The sequence below is a fragment of the Gambusia affinis genome, linkage group LG18, assembly GCF_019740435.1.
Source record: "Gambusia affinis linkage group LG18, SWU_Gaff_1.0, whole genome shotgun sequence".
NCBI classification, from domain to species: Eukaryota; Metazoa; Chordata; class Actinopteri; order Cyprinodontiformes; family Poeciliidae; genus Gambusia; species Gambusia affinis.
The window spans coordinates 500,771-520,410 of record NC_057885.1 but is presented as its reverse complement, the minus strand read 5'-3'; the positions used below and the strand labels follow the sequence as shown (position 1 = coordinate 520,410).

At 40.4% G+C, this 19,640-nt stretch overlaps 1 protein-coding gene across 1 annotated transcript; it reads right to left on the bottom strand.

Annotated features, from left to right (window-relative positions):
* Nucleotides 1–733: 733 nt before the first annotated feature.
* On the bottom strand, nucleotides 734–7,820 carry capgb (capping protein (actin filament), gelsolin-like b). Its single transcript, XM_044097047.1, has 8 exons — nucleotides 7,598–7,820; nucleotides 4,366–4,520; nucleotides 3,827–3,985; nucleotides 3,490–3,639; nucleotides 2,773–2,859; nucleotides 2,553–2,685; nucleotides 1,216–1,307; nucleotides 734–1,109 (listed from the first exon to the last, which is right to left on the bottom strand). Exons 1-8 carry the CDS (start codon nucleotides 7,788–7,790, stop codon nucleotides 1,044–1,046), a joined length of 1,035 nt encoding a protein of 344 aa, XP_043952982.1. The 5' UTR covers nucleotides 7,791–7,820; the 3' UTR covers nucleotides 734–1,043.
* Nucleotides 7,821–19,640: the final 11,820 nt, after the last annotated feature.

Here is a 19,640-nt window from a genome sequence, read left to right as displayed (position 1 = left end):
TGAGTTATTAAGACTACAAATCAGACTCATTGTTATTTTTTATGTTTTCTAGTGGATTTCCGTCTAGTCGCAGATCAGGGTTTGCTTATTTTCTTATTGCAGCACATTTAAAATATGTTTCGCTCTTTTTCTTGTTTGAATTTTTATGGCTCTGCAACCGACCTGATCTCAGAAACCAGATTTATAATCTGAAAAACAAAACAAAAAAAAAAAAAACAACCATGTCTGAGAATTATCAAAACTGTTCATTAAAGGAAAAAAAATACTGTGAGCATCTTTCTGCCAAGCTCCACTGACAACCTCTACTAATAATGTGACGCGTTAAAAGACTTAAAAGCTGCTTCTCAGAGGAAGTTCTTCAGAAACCCAGCAGACGTTAAAAGTGATGCCAGCACAGGTTGAGTCACCATGTAGGCATCATTTTTTCCCCCTTACTTTCCTTTTCTCTGGCTGGACCTGAAACCTATAAAGACGACTTATGCAACGTTAGCTGGGCCATCGCCTTTACAGCTCATCGAACCGTTTGGGGAGTAATTGGGCTCCTCCTGCTGATAAGAGGGATGGCGTGACAGCGGGATCCTGCCTATTGTCTGGCGGATCAGATAAGATGCAGTCGTGGCAGCTGAATAAAGGTTACAAAGATTTCTGCCACGGCCAAGGAAAAAAAATCCCACCTTTTATCAGCTTCAGCTTGAAACAAACTGAGGCGACTTGTTGAAAGTAAACACACCAGGAGCAGTGAGAACGTTCAGATTTATTCTTCGATTTCAGACAAATCTGTGATGCTGTTGAGCAAATATATATATATATATGTATATATATTTATGTAAAAATCCAGTTCTCTTGATATTGTCTTGATTTGTTTGTCTGTCTGTTGTTTTTTTTTTATAAAAGTGGCATCACATTTCTGACTACCAAAATTCAAAACAAGCTGCTAACTTTGAAATATGTACAAACGCCAGGATTCTACTATATATATATATTTATACACTAGAAGAGGTTTTGTGTTTGATGCTGTCTGATTTCGGGTTTGCAGGATTTGTTTAGTTCCAGTTCTTGAAGAATTGCTTGAAGATGATGGTTTCCTTCCCCTGAGGCAGAATCTCCACCTGCAGGACAAAAAAAAGTTTTTAGTTTTATTTTTTTTTCTTGTGCTGCTCTCTGATGTTCACACTTTACACCTCTTGGGTTTTTTAAAAAATGTTTTTGACCAACCTGTGTTTTCATTCTGGGGTATTTCATTTTTTCAATGAAGTTGTCCGCCATTCGCAGGGCAGCATTCTTCTCCTCTGCGTTCGCTCCGTGACCTGTTGACATGATAATAGAGGATTATCAGAGTTTGTATTTCTCTATAACAGGGTTGTAAACAGTGCAGAGTGCAGATGGGAACATGGCCGTCTATCTTTATACATCGCTTTTTGTGAAATTTACGTACGCGCTGAGCTTTGAGAAAACCTAGAGGAACAAAAGAGGGCGTTGAGAAAGCTTTACTTTACTATTTGGAGAATTTTGTCCAAAGTGACCCTTATTCTTATTAAACATAAGGAACCAATATGTAGTTTTGGATTTTTGGCTTTCTTTTAGTTTTGTTGTATTTCCTTCTGATTCATGTGAAGCACTTTGTTACTGAAAATGTGCTAAATAAATAAAAATACCTCACCTTACTTGTGATAACCTATAATCAATACTTGTTTGGTCAAAAATAATGTAAATATACTTATCTGCTAGGGTGGGAAAAATTTTGCTTTTTGAAAGGGGGATGCAGGATTTCTCAGTTTTTCCTCCCTGAATTGATTTTCATTTCTCTGCAGATCTCTGACTACATGTCAGGTTTTGGGTGATCCAGCTTTAATATGGATTTTCCATCTTTAATTACATTTACCTTGCACGATTAAAAACTGAAAAACAAACAAATATCCTCAGGGAATAAATGCAAAAAAAACCAACAACTAGAATTTGCAATGAGCTGGGGGTAAAGCGTCTCATATCATTTTTGGAGTGAGCTGTTTTAAAGTGTAAATATTCAGCTTTATTTATTTTTTTTGATAGGTGTCTATCAAAGTCTCATTTCTATGGGCCTCTGCAGGGGATTTTTCCATACAGTGCATCTAAAATATTTGAGAGAAAATGGAGCTTGAGAGGACTTAGCATGTCCTAAACTACATGCTAGAGTAGCTTTAGAGCTACTTAGCATGCTATTGGCAGAGGTTTGCACAGCGGCTAATCCATTCATTATGCGTCAACAGAGCAGAAATGAGGAAGACCATGGATGTTAGCTTTAGCAGTAGTGCTAATATAGTTGCCACTGTATGTATTGAAGTATATCAATATATATTTGTTGTTTAAAATAGGCAGTCATAAGCATCGTTACAGGGGCTCTCAAGTATAAATCTGAACTATTTCCAGGCAGGAGCCCCACTGTAAAAATGACATTTCTCATCAAATTTAAATAAAATGTAATTTTTTTTTAAGATACCGAGTGTCGCTTTTTAACTGCATTATTTCAGGAGAAACATGTTTCCCATTCCAAGTTCGGGAAGGTTTTTCTTCACCTTTCCAGACGAAGATTTTTCCATTTGCTCCGTTGTCCAGGATGAAGCAGTCGTCCCGGACCAGCAGCTCCTTGGTAAACGGGCTCTTCTCTGACACCTTGGTCATCGTCATGGCGCCTGTGGCATCAGACACCTGCAAAGGGGTTCGAGACCAGGTCAGCTCCACATCTCCAGCTAGGCAACACACTGGTTTGGTGAGGAGGGCTGGAGATAAAATAACCTTGTAGAGGGAAGCAGAGTTGGAGGCGTCGGCTTTGCTGTCCTCCTCCGGCGTGCTTTCTGCCAGCGCCGGCATCGGGCCGAGAACCTGGTAAAAACCAAACAGTTTACAGGTTTAGGATCGCAGCTCTGGTGACCTGGAGGTCACAGAAATATACAAAGGCATATTAGAGCCGTTGTAAATAGAAAAAGGGAGTATATTTACACTAAAAACTTTTCAAAAATATTTTGGATTCAAACTTGGAAAATTCTCAGCTCCAAAAGTTGAAAATTTGTGAGAAGTTTTTTTTAGAAAAAATTGTGATGGATCTCAGAAATTTCCTTGAAAAAAACAAAACAAAAATATGCTAGAAGAAAAAAATATTTTTTTAATTGTTTTCCAGAAAATTTCTGAATTTCTTTCTGACAATTTTTCAACTTTCAACAATTCAGAACTGCTCTTGTTTCTTCTTGCAAATTTCCAAATTCTGGAGCTCTGACATTTTCATGCTTTTTCCTAAGAAATTTGAGCTTAATCTCCAGATTTCTGATTTCGTTTCTCACAAGTTTTAAACTTTTTCGAACTCAGAATATCTCATGTTATTTTCTAGAAAATTTCTTAGATTAATCTCAAAATGAGATTTTGGTGGAAATATGCTCATTCCCCCCTCTCTACGACAACTCTAACACACAGTCGTAGAAATCCCGTGAGCTCAAATGATCAACATTCTGTTTGCACCTTCAGCATCTCCTCAGGCTCCTCCCCCTCGCTGGTGTCCACGACGCGGGCCTTTCCGTGTCGGTCCGTGTCTCGGATCAGCGAAGCGATCTCGCGCACCTTCTGCTTCTCGAAGATGTTGGCCTGCGATCCTGTCCACGACAGGATTGTCTGCAGAGATTGCAGAAGCTTTATGCAGAAGCCTCCCATGTCCATGCAAATCTAGGTTGGCATTTTCATTTACACCTCCGAGCTCAAGCTTCAAACAGGAAATTTCAAACAGGAAATTTACACTTCCGCTGCAGGCCTGCAGCGGAAGTGTAAATTGCATGTTTCACATTCGGTTGGATTATCTCACCTCTCCGAGGTCAAGGATGAAGCAGTCGCCCTTGTTGAAGCTGCTCCAGGCCAGCTCCACCTCCTTGGCACGGATGTTGCGTTTCCCTTTGATCTGGTACAGCCTCTGCACCGTCCCGCTGTCCTGTGACCGCCTGAAGCCAGACTCCACGCCTCCGTCCTGTAAAAACAAAACAAAAAAAAATCCTGATACCTTCACGGCAAAGCCTTGTGTTTTTAATGTTCGACTCGTTGTGGTTTATGCAATGCAAACTGAAGGGAATTAAAGATTATGTCAAAGTCCATATTTGTCTATCAAGCCTGACCTAAACAATCATAAAAAAGAAAAATTATCTGAAATCGTCCTTATCTCAGAAGAATCTAACCATAAAAAGATAAAAAAGTAAACTTTGCGACCAATTCAGACCGACTTTACGGAGGGTTATAATCACTGGGAGGCCTAAGAGGAAAAAAGCCAGAATCGTAGCAGAACAGTTGCAAGAAATTCTCAAGTTAGGTGAGAATATTTCATTTAATTCCCTGCATGAATTCGTGGCTCACCTTGTAGCTGACTCCTCTGGGGAAGAGCTCCATGAACTCTGGGCTCTCGAAGCCCTGGACCTGCCTGTGCTGGACGGGGTCACCGCCCAGGAAGTTGTCCAGCTGGGTGGCCAGCATGGCGCAGGCCACCTGCTCATCCCGGGAGGACTTCTCTCCTGAAGGCAGGCGAGAAAACAGAACGCCGTTTCTCTCCAATTCATATTTAAACAATATTTACAACATGATCAGGCCTGTCACTTCTTGAGGATATTCTCAGTACGGTCCATCTTTATCTGTAATTAAATATGAATGATATAACATTCTGACTTGTCCACATGTTTATTTAAACCTGAGATGTTTAAATAACATCTCAGGTTATTTAAACCTGAGATGTTAGGTTTAACATCTCAGGTTAAACCTCCAGATCAGAGGTCATATATTTGAATATGACCTCTGATCTGGAGGAGAAACTTAAGCAGTTAAAGGCATCAACAACGAGTTCACGATAAGGTTTAAAGTTTCATTATATGAATGATTTTTATCTCTAGAAGTGAAACAGCAAAACGTAAAAAAAAAATGAACAAATAAATCTAAAACTGAAAACAAATGAAACCCGAATTTTAGTTTCTTAGCGCATAAAAGAATCTAAAGCATCAGCAGTACCACAACCTGACTTTTCATTTTGTGTTTTACTTTGTTCGGGGCAAAATGAATCCAGGTAGTTGAACGTAGACAACAACATCAGTAGTCTACAGGCTACTTGTTAACAAGCTGAAGGTGCTGTATTGGTATTAGCTAGTCATCTTTTAGCTAACATTAACTGCATCCAACTCAACTCAATCGGTTAGTTTGAGGGGAAAATTTGCAGTTCTTTGCTGGTTTGCTATCATGATCTTAACACACACCTGAGTATCTCTGCACTGCAGCAGCAACAGGTCTCCGAGGCTGCCGCACAGGTGGAAACCCAGCGCGAGCGGTTTAGCGCTCATGTTGCGTTTAAAGGCGGCTCAGAAAAACAGGTTACTACGTATCATCAACGGATTAAACACTTTTAACTGCTGAAAACACAGATATGGGAAGTGTGGAAACCCCTACGGTATCAAATTGATATAGGAATAACAGAGAGTTGGCCATTCTAAGGTAAAAACAACAAACCGCTTCCAGTCCAGGAAGCCTGCTTCCTGCAGAGGCTGTACCAGATGAAAGGGAAACGCAACATCCGTGCGGCAGGCGGCATTGACCCTAATGCCCCCCAATGCCCACCCATGCCGCCGGGCCTGTCCGTTATGTAAATGCGCTTAATGGAATCGATAAAACTGCATTTTCTTTTCCGATGTTGCATTTTTTAATTGATTTTCTTGGTTAAATATGCTTATTATTGTCTTTTTAGTTTAAAATAAATCAAAGCTGTAGATCTGCTGCTGTTCAATCAGATTTTCTATTAAAATACCAGTAGCTAACCCTGGCTTAAATCCCCAACATAAAGCAGAACAAAGTTGTGTTAACTGTGTCATTGCAGGTCAACTCTGACCTCAGTTTGAAGATTGCCAAACTTGTTTATGCAGCCTTGTTTTATGAGGATAATACTCATTCTTTATCTCTGTGAACTGAATAAGCTCCAGAAGACGTTTATTTAGACAGAGTAAGTAAAGTGGCAGCTGGAAGTTGCACCAGATCTGAACTTCAGTGTTTATCTGTAAACAAGCTGGAGAGGGGTGGGGGGGGCAGCTCAAACAGAAACGCATGCTTGAGCAAACAGCGCGTTCTCCGAGCTGTGACAGGCAGCTTAGTGTTACCGAAGCACCGGATACATGCTGGAAACAACGGCCACATTTGAGTACTGTAACGTTCCTCCTGCATTTTTCATGAGAGCCACTCAAAAACCTTCCCTGGTCCTTCTCCCCACGTCGTCTCCCCCCCCAGGCCCTCTGGACTTGTTTCCCATCGTTCTCTCCCTCCCATTGTCCCTGTGGCGCGGGTCAGCGCGGTGGCTCATGTGTCATCACCGGCGCTGCCAGGGGTCATCGGTTATTCAGCCGCAGCACTTGGACCGGGCAGAGGTGTGCAGTAAGCACCGCACAATGGTTAGCTCTTTTGTAGAATGGAGTAAAACAGAAACTGGAGAAGGAACTGCAACCAGGTGCAAATGTTGTGACTCTCATGCAGCTCCTGCAAATCAGGTGAAAATCTTTCAGACTGACGAAGAGTGAGAGCTGAAAGGGCGTTTACATGTGGTGCATGGGTATATGTCGATGAAAGCGGTTTTGGTCGTCAAATCAGATTGTGTGTCCTTGTTAATAAATTAGGTTAGAAAGCTAGCATCAGACTCGTTTTTCTCAAGCAATTTTACCAAAGTAAAACTCAAAATAGTAACACCCATGAAGAAAAAGCCACAATAGCAGATAATAAAGGGCGTTTATTATCACATTTCAGAGTGTGAAACATAACACTTTGCCTTTTCAAAACTTTCTGAAGCATAAAACGTTCAGAAACAGGAAATAACGACCATATATGGATGTCTGTGGAGGATTGTTTCTTTTTTTTATGTCGAATAATAATGGATGCGTGTTTATTGGTGGAACCGTTGTTTAGAGAAAAGAACAGGCCAACACCCGGACCCATCAGAGTAACTGGATCCAGTCAGAACCACAGCAGTAGTCAACACATCTACTCTGGTTCTGCCCGAGTTTTGATTTGCAGTTTCACTCTGGTGAACTACAGGCAGACTGGGCACAACACGCGTTTTTAAATCCTTGGAAGGTGCCGGTTTGTTAGGTCTCCACTGCCAGTCAAAGACAAACGTTCTCCTCACTGAATAATTTTCCGAGGCCAGTCGTAACTTCCTTAACTTTCTGAGTTTAAATCTCCCAGGGATATGAGAAATTTTGATTCTAACTGAATTTTTTAAATGTGTTTTGTTTGTTTGAAAGGAAGAAGGATCCTATCCCTCTGAAGGTTCCTTAGTTTTTCCTCAAACGTGACAATGTGAAACTATCACTTTAATACATAATGTCATTCAGACTGCTGTTAGTAAAATAGATAACGCCTTTGTCAGGTCAAGTGAGTGCAAAAATCAAAGTCCAAAATAATAATAATTTATTTGAAAATGCCTGGAAACAAACTGGTCATCCTTTTAAGAGATTCCTGAAATACCTGGACCTGGTTTAAAACTTTTGCACAATGCTGCATCCCTGTATTGACTTTGACTGATTGACGTAATAAAAGCGAGACGAGCTGCCGTCCCGCGTCTCACCGATCCACATGTGGAGGTCGGCTCCCTGCTCGCCCCGGTTCTCCAGCACCAGGTAGGAGTCTCCATTATAAAAGGCGCCGACCTCGGAGGGATCCAGCGGCACCGCCTTCATCTTCTCCACCCTCCACACCCTGAGTCCGGGCTCCAGGACCTCTGGGCCGAACTGACCCGGCGCTGGCTGGAACGAGAGCATTCTGCCAGGAGAGAAGAGACCAGAATGATGAGGGGGGGAAAACAGTTTTTAAGTGAAGCGTCGTGTGATGCTCATCTGATGAGTGATTGTCACCTGGAGAGGAAATCTTAAATACACAGTTTGAGTCACTATTGCTGTTAGGAAAAATTTAACCGCAGTTGAAAAAAGGAGGAAGTGAAAGAAGAAGCAAAACTTTGACTTCCTAAACAGAGAGAATAAAAATAAATAAATCTCCACAGTGATCCAGAACCAGAATTATCTTATCTTCTACATGCAGTTCTGTTGTAATGAAACAGAGAAGACAGGATATAAACGAAAGATCCGGTTGCAGCAGGAACCACAGCTTCACTTTCTGAGGTGTGGCTCCAGGCTACAGACAGATGTGCCACTCACACTCCTTTTACGGCTGTTCAAAGTAAAATAAATAAATAAATAAAGAACAGCGACGTTTTGAGATGCTGCAAACTAAAACTGGAGCAACTAACCACAAGCCCGCATCCTGTCTGCTGGTGGTTTGTCTTATTTGTATAACTGAATCAGTCTTTAATATCTCGCCTCTCCCCCAATAAAGACCATGTTGAATTGATGCAACGTTCGTAAGAACACGGTCATGGTGAAAATTTGCTGTTTTGTGGTGCATGTGCAGGCAGTGAAAAAGGTTCTGCTTCTCTAACCTGGTTTCAACACCAACTCGACATTCAGCAATGCCACAGACTGACTGCAGAGACCTGCGGTAAAGAAACAGGCGCCAGCGAGCAGAATGCAAAGTTTTGTGTGTTTTAAATGTAACGATCAATTTAGATTGTGGTGAAACTCAAGGAACGTTGTCAGCTCAGAACAATGTTTATGCAAATGTTTTATTTATTTATTTATCCCAAACTAATTCTAGCTAAAACCAGTCCAGCAAACAGAAGGTGCTCTGGTTAGAATTTCACTGAAAACGTGTGAAGGAGAAGTGGCACAGTGTGTGAAACATGGCGATGGTAGCATCATGCTGCGGGGACGTTACTCCCTACCAGCAGCTGGTGAAGTGAAGATTTATGGAGCTCAACACAGAGCAATCCTGGATAAAAATCTGATCAAGTCTAAAAGATCTGAGACGTGGGCGAGGTTCACCTTCCACCAAGGTGGTTTGACAAAGTGCTGAAGGAGACTTTTCAGATGTTTATTTCTAAAACATAATTTGACACTGTAACATTTTCCTTTCACTTCACTAATGTGTCTGTCACATAAATGAAATATAAGGATGTTTGTGACAACATGGGAAGACATGGATGAAATTTTTTTTCCCATCATCACCATCAATTCTTGGATAAATTATTAACAGATGAAGGTTCAACTGTGTTCCTCTTAACTTTATCCTACGACGCTCCTGAGACGATGGACATAAACGTACCAAGACGATTATGTTCATGTTATGCATGATGAGATAATAAAGTATCATCACTTCCTTGTATGCATCCCTCTCTATCTACCAGATGGATAACATATGCAGATAAGGAGTTGTTGAAAACAAAAAAAAGCTGATTTGCTAAAAGAAAACCGCCCTGGATGATCCTGTTCTCAGGTGTTGAGAACAGGATCATCATATGAAAACGCAACGCGAACCAAGCAGTTCGTCGTACATGTTCATTGTGACCATTTCCTAATTTTCCAGTCAAAATTAGGAACTGCAAACTGCCTGAAACATGCAGCCTTTCATTCGGACTCAAATTGGCTTGTTGACAGTCAGCATTCATATCGTCTGAAAACTTTGCAGCTTCATTTTGAAAACAGTCATCAAGATTCCTAATGTGTCCTTAGATAATGCTGCTCAGTCAGGCTGTTATCATCAGCGTCACCAAGAACTTGTCTGCCTTTACACACACACACCCACACACACACACACACACACACATCAACTTCTCAATCCACAAGGTCCACAACATTTGCAGCTTCAGCACTCCTGGGAGTGCACAAGGTTTAGGAGTGGGATTATAAAACCATTCTTTCATAAACCCATTTATGAGGTCAGACACTGATGTTGGACATGAAGCCCTGACCTGTAATCTCCATGCTAATTCATCCTAAAAGTCTTCTATCAGGCTCAATTCAACGACTTGGATCTATGAGTGAATGTGTTTGACAATACAGTGTATGCAAATGTCATAAATATAAATTGCCATTTTGCACTTAACCATAAAAACAAAATGTCATGGTTTTGCCATCAAAAAATAGGTTTTTGTTGTGTTATTCCTGCACGGACTCCTCCATGTCCATGGCAGAGAGAGGTAAAAGGAAACGGTCGAGGAAATACTCTGCCACATTCTGACATGTCAGCGTATTCTAAATCTCAGCACAGACAGTAAAAGTTTGTCCAAATTATGTGTTTAAATAGGATTTAATTAGAACATATTAGCTTGTGCTTTCAAAGCAACTGTGGTTTAGAAAAAAAGAAAGAAAAAAGTCCAAGGATTCAACTATTGGCAGTGATTTAGGTTAAGAAAATATATTTTTAACAGAATTGTTCATGCCGCAAATCATCAAGAGGATTGCTTTTGACTCTTGAACCATTTCTATGTTGATTTTTTGAATCAACACAGAAAGCTGTGTTTAGTTTTCTGTCAGAATCCACATAATTTTCCAAGTAAAATCTTTGTATTTTACAATGCCATGCACCATCACACATAGGAGGAGTAACAGACCCACAGCATCACAGATCCTCTACCTTGCAAAACAATGGTTGTGAGGCATCTGGGTTAAAGGTTTCTCACCTGAAATGTTTGTTACTTAAAAATGATGAATAAAGCCAAAGCAGAGAGATCCAGTTAAAATCTCAGTAATATTTACTAAATTCTGCATTTATGATGGTACGACAGAAAGAACTTGAGGAGACCTGGTGACCCCAACATGCTGCTCTTTGAGAACAAATAGACCCAAAAGTGACAAATTAATAAATATAAGTCGGTATTAAAATGATTAGTGTAGTAATTATGTAGCCCATAGCGAGAGGTCACAGCTGGATTTTGATCTTTTTTTGTCTGTACCGTTATCCTGTGATACCAAGATAAACTTTGCTCTTGTTCGTCACAGTTCCAGTTAATTGTAGCTTTTTAATCACTGCTCTGACTGTAGATGAGGGCAAGTTTAGCTCTGCAGTCTTTTCCCGACATTACTGCTTTACCTGAACGTCACATTCTCACGTTTTAGCATTTCGAAAATGAATTAAAAGAAACAATCCTGAGTATCATTTCGTATTTTTACCCCATTGAAAACAGAAGGTTGTGAATTTCTAATTAAAGCCTCTGAAGGTGAAGCACGCATTAAAAAAGGTTTCATTAACATTTTTTTCCCCCAAGAGTTTTTGAGGTGCTAATGAATGATTTTGTAAAAAATAATCTTAATGTTTATATATATATTGTTATGCTCAAGATAAAGTTTGGATTCTTTTTCTCAACTTTATTCTATGTACATTTTGTTTGCAAGCATTTTTATCAGGGGTGTCAATATATGCGTGGTGCCGTTATGTTTTGCGGTTTTTCAGACCCTCGTGAACGAGCAAGCTGCAAAGTCGGAGCTCCTCTGTAGATTCATCGATATATTCAGACAGTTTTACACAGCTGGGTTAAAAAATAAACACGCAGTCGCAACATCATCCATCAGTATAAACGTCAGAACTTTAAGACATCTCGTTAGATGGAAACCGAAATTACTGAGAACTGGTTATCAGCTTTGTGGTCTGACAAACAGGATGCCGCCGCTGCAGCTCCTCCCTACTGACCAAAACAGCCAAACAGGAGAGGAAGACAGAGCAGTGAAGTGAATATATGACGGCTTAAAGTAAAGAGAGCATGGAAACAGAGAGGAGCCAAAGCAGCAGCACATACAAAGGCCCCGGGGTTAAGGTTACAGCGCTGGAAGTGCTGCTCTGAGTAAAGAAAGAAGGCCCCACTCCACTTAACTGTATGATCTCCTCCGGTGCCTCCGGCATGCTGTCTGCCTCCGGCTCCATTCTGCGTGCCCACTGGACTGTGTGTTTGTTGTGTGTGCGAAGCTGTGAGGTATCGAGCGGCCTGCCGAGGAGGAGCGTTTGAGCTCACCTGGCCCGGTTAGCTTATATGTGGCAGGAAACTGGAGCCGCCGTGATGAAAGCCTACCTGCGGCCTGCGGATAGGGCGGCGAGCACGCCCAGAGAGAGGAAGGGGGGGACCAGCATCGGATTCCTGGATCCTGGCTAAAGCCAAGCGCCAAGGCTGATAATAATTACTGAAAGAGCAAGCTCGTCTATCCTTATGTTTCATCCTTTTCCTTCACCACTCCTCATGGAATAACCTGGTTCTGGTTGCCATGCTGGTAGAACAAGAGTCACTGGAACAACTCAACAAAATCTCAACGCTGTAGAACTGGTAGAGCTGCTGCTGTTAAGTAAATATAAGCCCATGATTTTCAATGAGGGCAGAAAGCTCAGTTTATCTGCTGTTCACAGAGAAACCATAAGCTATGAGGGTTTCGCTTTTGAGTACAAACCACAATAACATGTCCTGGATGATACCACAAACATCAATGTGTTTCATGTGTTTGATCAGCACAAAGCAGAGAATAATTATGATGTGATGAAGATTGATATAGCAGTAAAATCCACTAAGTGACTTCCCGAGTCACGGATAGACTCCCAATGTGTATACGGTAATTTCTTTTTGGTATAACCCGGCTGCTGTGTGAAGGCCTGAGAGGCTTTTTGGAGAACATCAGTGATCAAACATCATCATGAAGACAGAGGAACACAGCAGACAGGTGAGATTTAAAGGAGGGTTAGATCATCACAGGCTTTAAATTTCTCATCTATCGTCTAAATATGGAAAGATTATTCCACATCAGTTTACCTACTCAGACATGGATGCCCACCTAAACTGACTGCATCGATGTTTTGGGATGGTGTTCTTCTGTAGGGACAAGGAAGTTGATAGAAGTAGGACAAAGACAAGACAATCCTGGAGGAAAAGCTGTCAGAGGTTGATAAAGTCTTGGGATCTGAGACGGAGGTCGACCAGCAGAGTAACAACTCGAAGCATAGAGTCAGAACTACAAGAAAACATAAATGGCGGAGATCAAAACATGCCCATGTGTTAGAATGGCCTAAATCCTATCAACAATTTGTGGCAACAATTCAAAACTGACATTCTGATAGTTTTAATCAAACCTGACTGTGTTTGAAACTCGTTTAGCAGAAAATGAGTGACAATTTAAGATGGTAGGGACATATCCAAAAAGATATGCAGGTGTGACTACAGTTGGCTCTGCAAAATGTTGACTCAGGCAGATCCAAGCCACACTATTTACCAAAGGCATTTGGATTTATTTTAGGAGCTCAGATTTCTATATTATCTGCCTTGTGTTGGTTTAATCACCTAAATCACTAATAAAACAACCTGGAGCTTCAGGTTGTAACAGGCCTAAATGTTGAAAAGTTCAGCAATGGCGACACATTTGCAATGCACAGCAAGTAAATTTAGGCAAACATCCTCCACTTGACATCCTTTTCACTCCGTTGTGATCTGAAGGTAATTTAATCCTCAATCCAATTTTTGCCTGTAACTTAATCGGCTTACACGGCGGGGAACAATGGTGTGAGTTTTGACAACTGCGAACAAGACAAACAAAAAGTTCAGCGAATGAAAAAGAGACGTGGCCTCTTGAACTTGTCTGATGGAGCGCTGAGTGGTGTCTGGTTAGAGCACATATGTCAGAGTCAAGGCCCGCGGGCCACATCCGGCCCGCGAGAAGATTTTTTACGGCCCCTGGGATGATCTTGATTTATTATTAGAACCGGCCCGCAGAGCAAGCGGCACCCGTCTGAAAAATATATCTTCCTTATTTGAACTGTAAGTAGTTCTTTAAATGTTCTGTGAGATGATGCCCATGTATCCAACACAGATTCCACCAAGTTTGGTGAAATTTGAATCTTGTTGAAAAACCACAAATGTATAAGTGATAACCCCCCGGATTAATTATTAACCCGATACTTGCTGGAAAGTGCAACGTCTCCCTTTCAGAAACCGTTGGAATTTTTCGCATTTGTTGACACGTGTGGCGGAATTACACCCAGGAATTTAGGGTTATTAGCACACCAGTCATCAGCATAACTGGAAACTTAACTTTCAGATACCCATCAAAAATGGCACAAAGGAAGGTGGACACTGAGTTTAATATTTGTTTTCACTGCATGTTACTTCTCCTTGATGAAAGTGTTGTTTTTGATTAATAGATTTTTGCACTTTATTTTATTGTATTTCAATCCAATTATATTTTAAAAATATTTCAGTTGTGTCTGTTGAAAATTAAAGATTACTGACAGAGCCATAAGAAAATATTGCTTTATTTATCTGATCATATTGGAATATATTTGTTAGGTTTTCAGTAGGTTCAATTAGGTTCACTAGACTATATGCGTCATTTAAAAAATTTATGAACACGACCGAGCAGAGAACAGGGAGGAAACGCAGCAATGCGAGGAGAAACACGTCCTTAAACACACAAACTCTGTAACACACACACACACATTCACCAAATATTTCCTGACTCAGTCTGTCGTGGTCTAAAGCCCGGCCCAATGAGGCAACCCGAACCTGCAAGAAACTGTTGAAACCTGATTGAATCAGAACCCACACTGAGAGAAGTACTGCGTGCAAATTAAACACTCGTTTGTTTCAGAAAAATCACCATCCGGTGAAACCAAAGGAACAAGAAGTTGCAACAGTGTTCAAGTTGTACGTGCTTTTGTGGAACATTTCTTGAAAGAAAAGTTGAAGAATCTGCATTTTTTTTTCTTCTTGCACTAGAAAGTTGCACATGAAATTGTGTAATTCGGTGTCTCTGCTGTTTCCCCATAGAAACAAGTCCAAACAAATATTAGTCATGCATCGGATCACCCAGGACTTGACGCATTCTGAGGACACACCCAGCACTGCAGCCTGCAGAGATTCATCCAGGGTTTTACGACATTCCCTGCGCAGCTTCACCTGCGAGCTCACACGTAAAGCTGTGATTCAGCCATTTCCTCCGGGGAAAACAATCATTTTAAATTCAGCTTCTTCAGCTCCAAAGAAACAAGCTCTTTGTCTCAGTGCATCAGCAAACTATAATCTTTCTTTCTATGTTTCTTTCGGATTAACGGCTCCTTCTTCAGTGGCCTGTCAGTCGCCTACACTTTGATACATTAAACTCCACTGCATGTAAACTTTAGAAGTTAAAGAAAGTAGCAAAATATTCTCAAAATCTCTCATTTTTCTGCAAATAGAAATTATATTGTAAAAAAACAAGTTAAAGCTTAGAATAATTTAATGTGAGAGGGTGAGGGGGGAAAAACTGTGTTTTTACGTAGTTTGTTTAAATGTCAGGTGTCAGCTGTTCGTGTCTTTAAACCTGATTCTCTACTGGTGAGGTCCGCTGGAGCAGCTCCGCCCTTCATGATTCCTTTCTCACAATCGTGAACCTTTCGGCGCGAAGTCAGTGTGTGAAAGGGTGCAGCCTTCGCAGTTAAGCTCCTGGGAAACACTCTTCCTTAAAGTCAACCTGAGATAGTTTAACTGGTTACAGTTTATGTAAACTCCCGTTTATGTAACAGACAGGATCTGGTCTTTACTAGGTTTTCAAACAAATCTAACCTCAAATGTACAACTAACTATTTCTAAAATAATGCTAAGTAAACAATCTTCTTTGCAACGTTGGTATGCAGGTTTATGCTTCTGCACGCATAAGATCCCACAACTTTTCACTCAGCCTCAGGTCTGGACTTTAACTGGGCAACATTTTGAATCTTTTCTTTGCTATTTGCTGCTGAGTTTGAGATTATTGCTCTGTTGATGAACAATGATGCCACTTTGGACAGACAATTGACATACTCCATACTTTGGCCTACAAAAAGAGTTTATGCTGAACTCAGTGAGCACAAAGTGATGCTAAAACAAGTCCAAGTCTTCATCTCTCTAACAGTTAGTAAGACAGGATCTGGTCTTTACTAGGTTTTCAAACAAATCTAACCTCAAATGTACAACTAACTATTTCTAAAATAATGCTAAGTAAACAATCTCTCTAACAGTTGGTATGCAGGTTTATGCTTCTGCACGCATAAGATCCCACAACTTTTCACTCAGCCTCAGGTCTGGACTTTAACTGGGCAACATTTTGAATCTTTTCGAGTTTGAGATTATTGCTCTGTTGATGAACAATGATGCCACTTTGGACAGACAATTGACATTTGTCTCCTCTCTCGCCTACAAGTTTATTCTGAACTCAGTGAGCACAAAGTGATGCTAAAACAAGTCAGTCTTCATCCCTAACAGTTAGTATGAGGTCTCTTCTGACATTATTCTAGATTCTGTTTAGTAGGTGGCCATTTTTTATGATTTAATGACCTTTGATGCTCATTTAGTCATGCAGTCTTCTCCACTGGTTGAGCAAAATTATTTGCTCAGCAGAAGAAAAAGAAATTCAATTTGAAGGTGTTCAGTGACACAAGTGGCACTGTTTCCTATATTATCCAAGTAGGCCGAGCTCTGGGAAGATGGCGGACAGATTAGTGAAGGTGTTCAGTGACACAAGTGGCACTGTTTCCTATATATATCCAAGTAGGGACAACAACATAGAAGCACAATTTATGCCGTTATGGGAAGATTCTCACTTGGCCTCACTAAAAACTTAACAATTCAGAATTTCTCATAAATCCTTTATTGTCACTGGCTAAATATCATATTCGTTGTTCCAGGTAGGGGCTGCACAGTGGCGCAGTTGGTAGAGCTGTTGCCTTGCAGCAAGAAGGTCCTGGGTTTGATTCTGCCCTCCTGTGCATGGTGGGTTCTCTCCGGGTTCTCCGGCTTCCTCCCACAGTCCAAAAACATGACTGTCAGGTTAATTGGTCTCTCTAAATTCTCCCTAGGTGTGAGTGTGTGTGTGTCCTGTATGTCTCTGTGTTGCCTTGCAACAGACTGGCGACATGTCCAGGGTGTACCCCACCTCTCGCCTGGAACGCAGCTGGAGATAGGAACCAGCAACCCTCCTGACCCCATTAGGGACAAGGGTGAACAGAAAATGGATGGATGGATGATGTTCCAGGTAGGGGAAGTCATGCCTTGCTGCATTTTACAATGAAGTTAAGTTTTATACTATCGATTATCAAAGACAGAAAATAGCTACTAAAACAATTCAAATCTGTATTGCCTTGGATGTACAGTTGGGAACCGAAGCCCCTTAGCTTTTTCTTTTTTTTGAACATGTTTATCTGTATTTGTTTTTTCTTGAGGCAGAACAAATGTTTCACTCTGTCGTTATACAGTGCGTCTGTAAATAAAGTTTAAAAAAAAAAAACACACGCCCGCTTCCCCACACCCAACAGACTTCTTGTGGCTTAGATGTCAAACAGTGATGAGATCTCTCATCCTGTCTGTGACATCACTGGCGACTGTATATATAGATTCCACAGAGAAATTCTTTTGCAGTTTGAGCGAAGTTTGAGCAAAGATGGCAGAAAAGGATTTCTTGTGGACCAAAATAGATATTTTGCAAAAGAACCATGGGAAGCTGCAAAAAGAAAATGAGCAGCTACAGAAGACCGTGGAAAGCCTCAAGATTAAACTTGAGCGCCTTAACAGAACTGACAACGCAAGCAGCTGGCAAGCAGACAATAACATTCTTGTAAATTCAAATGAGTACTACAAGAAGCAGATAAGGAAACTTCATTTGGATCTGGATGAAACAAGAGAAACGATACAGCAACTAAAATGTGATTACGAAGTCATAGTAAGCCTAAATGTGACACTGGAAGAGAAACAGCTAACGCTGAGAAAAAATATAGCAGACACTTTGAGAGAAAAGACAGAAAAACTGGACTGGCTAGAAAGGGAAAATGAAGAGTTGAATAAAGAGATTGTTACTCTCAAGTTAAAGCTCGAAAGAATAAAATCCAGGATGGCTCAAAAAACCAATGATGTCCCGCAAAGAGAAGAGACCATCATCCTGGAAGAGTCGCCAAAACCGACGATGATTCAGAGAGTTGGGCGTATATTTATTGATATGTATCAGTCGGGAACATTGAGGTATTGGGTGCCACTCTGGATTTTTTAATTAGAGAACAGGGTCTTTGTGCCAGCGATGCCATTTTGACATAAGGATGTCTATATAGTCTCTATTGTTCACTTATTTATGTTACTGAAGCCTGATCCTAATGCTGTGAAGTCTTATATTTAGTATCTGGGTTAATGTGTAGATTAAGTTTAGACTGAGGTTAGGAGTAGTTTTGTGTTCTGGTAATGTCAAGGTTTGGGGTTGTCTAATGCTCCGTTCACACCAAACTCATCTGGTTAACAGTCAAAGTCTATGTGGAGGCGCATCGAAGGTCGTTGACCGTTTAAATTGTTTGGAGCGTTTGACGCGTCAAGAGCATCAAACGGTAAGCAACACCTAGAGCTGACGTGCCCTAAACGCGCCTCCACAGTCTTTGAATGTACACCAGATGCACCAAATGCTAGTTGTCAAGTGTTTCTACTTTAAATATATAAATTAAAGTCCTGTTACCACTAAGTTACTGGTATGACTTTCATATCTGTATTGACACATTTCAAGCTGAAAAACAGGGCTTGCTAATAATTTGCTGTGCCAAAATAATAATCTCTGCTAATATATTAGAAAAGAAATATGTTAGCATTACTGTTCCAGTAATGCCAGAATTGATAGAAAATATTCTGATTTAGTAATATAATTAGATTATTGTGCTACCAGCCCCACGCCACTAGAGACTGTAGCAGGGCCAAAAAGATGTGCCTACTCTCTTATTTATTTACTTCTAAGTAAATAAGAGAGAGAAGTTCAAAAACATACTGAGTGAAAATCCTTCCTAAAGGTGAAGATATATCACATATTTTAAAAATAAATAAAACCGGGAGACCCCGAATAATATAGGAAATAGCGCCCCCTTCACTTCTGTAGTGCAATGGTCCCATTTCCAAATAAGATATGACTCTGCCATGTGGTCCGTCCCAGCCCCTTTCTGTTTGCTGCAGCGAGGTGTACTTGATCAATTTTGATATCAGCGAGCAGGTGAACTCACAGTGAGGTGAGAGCGCCCTCCTGAGGTAGATAGGTGCAATGTATTTTTGTTACCCGAATAAAATTAAAGTGAATATTTTTTTATATTTTTAATACACGGTAATAATTAAACAATGAGCACACGAGTGCTAGAAAAATATTTATCTGCCAAAAATATAAAAATAAGCGCATTTTTGTACTTATAGCGATGGTAGTACAATGATTAGTTTAATTTAGCTAGTTCGTCAACATGGAGACCTCAGCAACGCTAATAGGAAAATAAGATTTGAAACTTGGATTTTTATGTTACTATAAAACAATTAAAATGTATATTTATTATATTGGTACAGGAAACATCTGGGATGTCTAGGAGTACGCATGGCTTGAAAAAACATGAAAATTGTTGAAATAATCGCATCCGGAAATGAAGCCAGCTAACGGTAATCCAAACATCAACGGATTTGAGACGCCATTACAGTACAGCTATTAGGCTTCAGCTAGCATGATAAATGTCTCAGCACAAGTAGAGAAATGCAGAATCAGTGTGGCTTATTTCTAAGGGTTGCCTTAGAAAAAAGACAACCCTTAAAGAGAAGTCTCTTCTCTTTAAAGAAAATAAAACTCAACTAAAGCTGGGCCAAAATTGTTTTAATAACTCCAAACATAACAGCAAATCCACTTCAGAAAAGCTAAAGAACGTACATTATTTCCCTTAAAAACTGCAATCAACCTAGCTAAATCAGGTATTGTGTTAAAATACATTTAAAAAAAAATAGTAATCAACAAAGACAA